Here is an 8317-nt window from a genome sequence, read left to right as displayed (position 1 = left end):
CAGGTATGCATTCTGTCTCATCATTTGATTTGTATATTTTTTTTCTTTTTTCATCTCTTTATTTGTACTCTCTTTAATATTTCTTCTCTTATCTATCTGTCACTATTACCCTTTTCATTTACTATTTACAACCTTTAATTTTTCTTAATATTTTAATTTAATTTTGAGTTTTTTTTTTACCGCACCCGGACCATATTCCATTCATGAAATGTTTTAGTTTGTTTAAATTAAAAAAAAATCTTTATATGAAATTTATCATTGTCATTTTAATTTAAAGATTTTTCCACATTCAAAGAAGAATCTGCTAAGTTCACATTTACTCAATAAGATAATATCAAATTTTTTAAAAATTAAATTGTGACTGAGATGTGAAAAGACGGGGTTTTTGAGACAATTCATAACCTTTGATAAAAAAGTAATTATTGATAATACTATAGGTGGCTAACAACTACAGACACATTCAAAGTATTCAAACCATCGCCTACACCTGTACTTGATTGATTATTTCAAAACATTATCAACAAAAATAAAGAAAATTAACTTTAAAAAAATTTGTTTTTTCATTATTTTTTTACAAGGCTTATAGCCATTAGATCAACACCATCCTAAGCTTGATTATAACAAATTACAAATCAATAAAAAAAAAATATATATAAAAGGTTATATTATTTCAATTTATACCTATTGGAAATAATATAATATGCATCTACAAATATGATCACTATACTCAACATTTAATAATAATTCCAATTTACGATATGGATGTAGAGAGCAATTCAAAGCCAGAAGCTTACAATCTAAAACGGTAGATGACCTGGACCAAGGGCTATGATTGAATCAAGAAAAAAAAATCTATGAGACCTGTCGAGATTGAAGTCGACAAATAGGCAAATAAAAAAAAACATTAATAAGGAAAAAATACCAAGAGATTTCAAATTTTCAGCTTCAGTAATTTTAGCCTCTTCTAATAATTCTTCTTGTGTTGGTTTCCAATTATCATAATGCCTAATTTTCCGGCGCTTTCCTACAGCATTACGTTCTTTTAGTCTTTGAGCAGTTGCTGCAGACTTGACAGCAGTAGATTTTCGAATTGATTTCCGTTCTGGAATAAAAACAAAGTTAATCAAACATCAGATTTATTCCAACAACCACTTTTGACTGTTGTTAAACTGGAAGGCACCACATACGGTTTTTCCTTTCCAAAACCGGTATCCCCAATTTGTTGCCAGTTTGATGAGAATCAAAAGTGGTTGTTGGAACAAGACTATTATTCCATCATTTAATCAACTTAATTCAAATTTTACTAATATTATTAAAAACAGCCTTATACAGGATTTAATGAGGAAAAATAAACATAAAACAATAAGGTATTTTTTTACAATACCTTATGCTCTACATAAATAATTCAGTATTATAGATTCCTTTTTGATCAATTCAAACATGGTATCAAAAGAAAATTAATGACATAGAGAAGAGATCCAAATTTTGATTCTTAAATTGGCACTTGCAAACCAACAGCAGCAAGTCGGTACATCAAAAGGGGACAAGGAAGATTTTAAAGTATTCAAAGCAGACACTAGAGTAAGGGAATTCCAGAGGAAACCTTAATTTTATAGCCCTAAAATAAACTGTTTTTGAAACCTGTATTTTAAAACAATATATTTAGAGTTTTTGAAATAACACAAATTGTTAAACAGCAAAATTGGGCTAAAGCGCCTATTATTAGTACATCTAATATTTTCAGAGGAAAAACTACTGGGTTATAATATGGTCCTACAGCTGAAGAGTACTAGCAGAGCCAGCCTTAGACGTTTGGCGTCTCCTGACAATTTCGTCATGAGCATGCCCCATAAGCTGTTGTAGATTACTTTATATTTTAATTTATTTTATTCAGTATACCTTTAATACAGTTGCTTTATTAATAGGCCAAATTAGTTCACTATTAGTTACTTATTAATCTTAAAAACTCAAGCATTTTTTTATAATTCACAGAATATGGATGAGATAAGTTAATTTATGGTAATAACTAATAATAATGAAATATAACTGCTTAAACTGTTATATTAATTTTATTTCAGGCTCCTAGAGGGTCATGAAAAACAGCAGAGACCGTATATATCCTGAAGGCCTATAACACAAACCTCCCAGATTTCTAAATAGTTTATGACTAATTATGATGGGCTGATAATTAAGTTGATAGAGAAAAAGTTCGGTATTATATTCAGTTCGGTAAAATTCAGCACAATTAAGAGAAAAATACTATCTCTCCCCTCCCCCTCCTTACTTGAGATTTTGAAAAACTAATTCATCCCCCAAAATATAGCATTTTCATTCTGTATACAGCCTTAACAACAATATATGATTCAATTAGTATAAAGATTTCATAAAGAAATATTGAGCATATTTATGTTTTATCACCTGAAGGAAGAATAGTTTTTGGTGTATCTGTTGATCTTCTTTGTCTTTTAGGTGGCCGGGCATCCTTCCTTCTGATAGGTTCTGCCTTTCTTTTAACTGACTTAGGATCCTATAAAATAAATACCAATATAATTCAAGCTTAGATATAATAAAGAAATATTTTAACAATGAATAAATGAATGATTAAAATCTTAAGATTAATAACAAAGATTAGTCAAGTTAAAAATTGTCATTTATACAATGGCCCACATTGCCACCTTTCAGACAAGGTATATATTTTTGATTGCAGTCTTCATAAAAATCAAGACAGGAATTTTTTTTTTCGAAAATCATTAAAATCTGATCAAATAAATTAATCTAATTTTGTAATAGAAAAATATAGCTTCTTTTTTAAAAATTTATTTCTAAAAAGTAATATATTTTGACTTAATAGGTTTTCAGGACAACCCCTTCAATTATAATTTAGTTATTCCATGAGCATGGAATAGATAAGTTTTAAATAAATTTGTAACAAAAATTTTATTTTTTATACCCAACAATTTTCCTACCATTCTCCTAAGACTCTTGCACACAACAGTCATAGTACAATGGTAGGAAAATTCTAAAGCTCAAAAAATTTATTAGGTTCTCCTTTTGTACAATAAAAAAAAAATCTAGCATACATAAATAGTTCTCAGCTCCATTTAGTTAAAGAAATAATTCATCATCATCATAATCATTTTACTCTCTTTACTGCTTGCACAGTGTGGGATTACAATTTGCAGAGTCTGGACCAAATATCTCCCTATTGGACCATCTCCCTTCTCCTGAACGCCTTCTTAAAACTTACCTTCCAGGAAATGCGTGGTCTTCCTCAGTCAAAAAAACCTTTTTCCACGCCGTGTCGAGTTCCGTAAAAACAACCCAGCTCTTTTTGTTCTGTTTTCTGTGATAAGGTGGATAGGGTATTGGTCCACTCCCCCGAGTCAGGTGGAGGAATTGCCTCCTCAGCTTCCTAACACGCTTCCCCATCCGGGGTGGCTACCTAGGGAAGGTGATCCTAGGGTATGTACTGTCATTGACGTTGGTCTATAGTGTGGAAGGTGAATGTAGTGTGCTGTAATCTGTGTAAAAGTATGAGCGTCAGTGTACTGTTCTCCCAACCAGGAGGAACAGTGGCTTCTGCGGTACTATGACCGGGCGATGGGGCCACCACCTCCCTCTGCCACAAATAATTCATTTGGAGTTAATTAAACTATCACAGCTCAAACATTTAGATCCAATGTTAGTAGAAGTTTTAGTATAGGAAAATGGCATGGAATGAAAAACAACACCATAACTATAAATACTAAACAGTATGTAATTTTAATTCCCTCAACTACATACTGGAATAGGTAATTAAACAGGAAAATGATATTTCCCAACAACCCAGGAGTTAACTTGAGGTTACTGCCGAAACTGAGTTGGAAAGTCTAAATAATTTCATGGGACCATAAATTGATTCTGCAAGCATGGTCACTAGACTCTCCTCAGCCATCTTAAGTAGAGGAAAAAATGTAATCAGTCAGCAGTCCCTTCAGTTATTTTTTTAAATTGCCATTATATTCTCATCTTATAGCCTGGCCAACCAATAAAATATAAAACACTCAACCATGTGGGAACAGCTGGTTTCCAATCAAGTACAACCGTTTATAACAGACTAATCCCACACATAGAAAAAGCATTGGATTGTGTCCACTAATAGATCTGGACTTTTCATCCCAATTGGACCATAAAAACTCAAATAATGAATAAATCCCATCTATCTTGAAACAAAAGCGCTGAAATTCATTATTTTAAAGGTCTTTTGTTTTGAATACTTTCACAGTCATTACAAATGGAGTTAAAGGGTTGACATTTTTTATGTATATTGAGTTGGTATCAGAGAAGGGCATATTGAAAGTCTCAACTTTTTCCCCACTTTGATATTCTAATAACAATTGTAGGCAACTTTATTCTCTTTCACATCTCTAAAGCCCCTCAAAACTGGGTTAGAGGGTTTAAAAATTTTTAGGTGAATTTAGTTAGTTTTCAAGAAATCCATTTTGTGTATCTCAACTTTATTTATTTTCTCCCTGTAATTATTTTGATGGTATTATGTGCCAATGAAACATTTAAATCACTTTACATTATTTTTCCAAACGAAAATAAGAGGAAAATACAACTTAAGAGACAGAGCTATGATACTCATACATTGTGTGCAATGCCAAAAAACGTGTTTTCAATATATTACAACAAACAATTTTGATGAAATTTGTCTAATGAAACCCTTAAACTATTTGTAGATAAATTAAGTCTCCAAGAGAAAGCAGAAAACAAATTTTGTTAGTGTATTGAACCAAAAGTATACATTTAATGCTCAATTGTGTTATGATCATTTGAAATGTAACCAAAAAACCAAGAAAAAAAAAAAAAATTAAATCGGACCTTAAGAAGAAAGATACAAAATATCGGACTTTGAACACATGTTTCGGTTTATTATTTTCAATAATCAACCTTTGTAATTGACCAGAGAAAAACATTTACTTTCCCTCAAAAATAAACAAAAAAACTTGATGATTCAAATATGTATCAGCCAACTTTTATCACTAAACTAATCAAAAATTGAGATTTTTATAGTATTCTAAAAATAATGTTTAATCATTAGAAGGTATGAAAAATTCCATAATCCTGATTCTGGTGGATGTTTGGACTTCATTGCAATAATGTTAATTGATTGCTAAATGAACAAATCATATGAAGTATCTTACTTTTCTCTTTTTCAAGAGTTCAAGTGGAAAATAATCAATTTTAAATAATATATGAGCTAAGGCACAATAAATAATCATCAGCTATTCTATAGTGCTTCTACTAAAAGATATAAAGAAAAACAAATTGTTGACTGATTATCACAAAACCTCTAGGATAGTTCGAGAAGTAATGTATGTTAAAATAATAGATGAATGAAAGTTGTAGTGCCTATTGTTTTGGTCTGACATTTGAAGGCTGGTTTCTGTTTCAGACGTCTACAAGTTAAGTTCAACAAATAAAAAGTATATGTTAGAAATTTTGAGTTTAGCTTCTTTCATTCTGGGTATGCAATACATTTAAAATAAAGAGCTTTACAACTATGTTTTAACTTGTTTCAGGGTTAATCATAAAACATAATCAAAAATTTCAACAATACTATTCATAACATAAAAGTAAAATAATCCTACATCAGTGAAGGAAACATTCAAACTGAAAAAAAAAAAAACCCATTATCAAATCGATGATAAGATTCTAAGGTACCGAAATTAGGTAAAACAATACTTTCAAATGAAACGTAATTATTATTAAAGATGTGAGAAAAAAGAAACTCCCAAATACTGTATTTATATTTTTATTTGTAGCTTCACTATGATCTACCTTATATGCCTTTGTTACAACTGCTTTCCTCTGTCGTTTCCCACTCTCATCCTCTTGATCAGAAACAACTTCATCATTTTCATCTATGCTGAAATCGGAATCAACAACATCTTCTGCTTCCACTTCTGATCTGAAAATTGGAAAATCAGAAATGTCAAAACAACTAATAAATATAAACAGAAAGAGTGCATACAAAGTATTTCAAAAATATTATTAATTTTGTCACCCTGCAAAATCAAATATCTCAGAGGAAAGTTTGGGCAAGAACGACAATAACTCTTAAATTTTTTAAGGTTTATCTTTATTAAATGAATAGCTATGCCTTCACAAAGCAAAACTTACAACTAATATTGTAATAATCACTCACTTGTAATCATCATCATCCTCTACTTCATTGAATCCTCCATACGTTGTTTTATAAAAATCATCTTCCTCTTCTTCATTAAGTAGTTTAGCCAATTTATTGCCAGCATTGGATCTTCTATCCCTGTTAGCAGCCATTGTCTAAAATGCTTGAGAAACAAAAGATACCAGAAGTGTAAGACAAGTGAACAGCGTTTGGTAAGCACAATATTATAAACAAAGCACAGATAAACAATTAGTGAATAAGGTTACATGCTCTAAGACAAGGAGAAATGATTAAGTCTACATTAGATTCTGCTGAACCAGAGCAAGACCATTTCCAAATTAATTCAGTTTTCAATAATTTAAATCAAATTTACTAAAAGTCTTAATCATGTATAAATTCAACACTTATTTTAATTTAAAACAAAGATAAAGAAAGAAATATTTTAGTGTACAAAAGATCTATTTTCAAATATCTTTTTGTAAAAGTATTACCATTACAACATAACAAATATAAATATTATTAAGTGGCCTCTACATGTTGGCCAAGCCATGGCGAACTCCGACATGCGCGCGCATGTGGATAGGTGGCTTGTACGAGTTGGCCTAAGCTCTTTGCATATCTGTCGTGAGTCGGTTTTTTGGACACAGATCAAAGGGGTTCGTGAGAGCGCTCGTGTAGCATCTCCACCATTGTTCTTTGTCTAGTTGCAACTGAGAGCTGTTAGGAGATTAAAGGTGTTTGTTGGTACTTTTTATGAAGTTTTATATTTAATCTTATTTATTTATATATAATTTCCTTTCATTTTCTTTTTTTGTTATAAAAATAATATAATCCCAATGCAATAGCTGAAACCTCTTGTACGTCCGCCATGCTTGCCTCTCTGAATAATACTGACATGTGGATGGTCCGCTCTTTGTTTACCGACCATTTGTACAAGCCTCCGATTCGTGACGAGCGGACAACATGTGGATCCGCCTATAATAACAGCATGTAGCATTCATTTAAACAACATACAGTACAAATTTTGTTCAAGGTTTTTGACAAAATATATCTTCCTAGTACATTAAATAGAAAATAGGTGGTGTTGTAGAATCCTAGATCTTTACTCTCTAGTATTGCTGGTTCACGCAGAAAGTTTTGGTATATTTATGAAAACATTCGTTTTATTCTTGTTAAGTCATAAAGCAGTGAAATATATAGTTGTGTCCCCATAATTTGTTAAAGAGCAGAATAGAAAAACAATTCAAATTTTCTTAAACTGCAATTTTACTAGCTGATTCAACAAACATTTCCCACAGACCAATGTAAAGTAGTATCAGCAAATCAATACAACTAGTAATTTGTATCTCCGTCGTCTGCCCTACATTCAAGTAGCTTATCTTGTTATAGAGAAACCTTGGGTTCGTTGGTGATGGCAAGGACACCTAGTCATGAGTTCCGACCGAGATTTTAGCTGGGCTGCAAAGCTAATTAAAGCTAAGCCCAAACAAAGTTCTAGGTGCCCATACAACAAAAAACTTAAGACCAACTACGTTTTTTCACCGGAAAATTCCGGATTCCCTCCTTCAAAAAAGCACATCCAATTAGAAGGTTGGGATGGAATTCAAAAGGGAAGAGGAGTGAAAACTATTGGGGGAATCGGGTTGGAGAAATGAGGAAGAACTGAAAGTAGTCTTAGGTAGAAACTCAAGAGTAGAGATCGGAAGTAGTGGACAAGCTAGGACAAAGAGTGGATAGAGAATCCAAACAATACAGTTTGAAAGAGCAGCTGAACTAAGGAGGAAGGAAGAGAAGATGAGAACAGAGGGTTGGAGCAGAAGTAGCGGAATCCACATCTAGACAGATTGCAGTAAAATACATCCAGCACTCCAGATAAGTACTAACCTAACAATATTATAAAATTATATTATAATACCTATAAAAATATGGGCATTATGACCGTGGGGTTTTACGCCCTAAAGCCCTAACGAACAACAACTAACCTAATAATGTTTAGGAGAAGTTTGTCGGGGGGTGCGGTCAGCAAAGAACAACATAAATAAATAAAACTATATTTATTTATTTTATGCCGACGTTTCGACCTGAGTTTCAGGTCTTCATCAGGGCTATAGAACAAAAGAGATAACAACAACATTTAGAGTAACA

At 31.8% G+C, this 8317-nt stretch overlaps 1 protein-coding gene across 2 annotated transcripts in view; it reads right to left on the bottom strand.

The window, feature by feature from the left end:
• The window catches only part of YL-1 (Vacuolar protein sorting-associated protein YL-1), a gene marked incomplete at its 3' end in the record, with an annotated part of 13451 nt that extends 6668 nt beyond the window's left edge, over positions 1-6783 (bottom strand). The window contains 5 exon segments of one of the 2 annotated variants that reach the window (XM_014426564.3): positions 923-1102; positions 2419-2527; positions 5824-5953; positions 6191-6335; positions 6664-6783. In XM_014426564.3, the coding sequence (XP_014282050.1) occupies positions 923-1102; positions 2419-2527; positions 5824-5953; positions 6191-6324 (553 nt within the window). In that variant the 5' untranslated portion in view covers positions 6325-6335; positions 6664-6783. 2 annotated transcript variants of the gene reach the window in all.
• Positions 6784-8317: the final 1534 nt, after the last annotated feature.

This window comes from Halyomorpha halys, unplaced genomic scaffold, assembly GCF_000696795.3.
Source record: "Halyomorpha halys isolate HHAL.00 unplaced genomic scaffold, Hhal_1.1 Scaffold584.1, whole genome shotgun sequence".
In the NCBI taxonomy this organism is placed as follows: Eukaryota; Metazoa; Arthropoda; class Insecta; order Hemiptera; family Pentatomidae; genus Halyomorpha; species Halyomorpha halys.
Note: the sequence above shows the minus strand (reverse complement) of the source record. Positions and strands in the feature narration are given on the sequence as shown.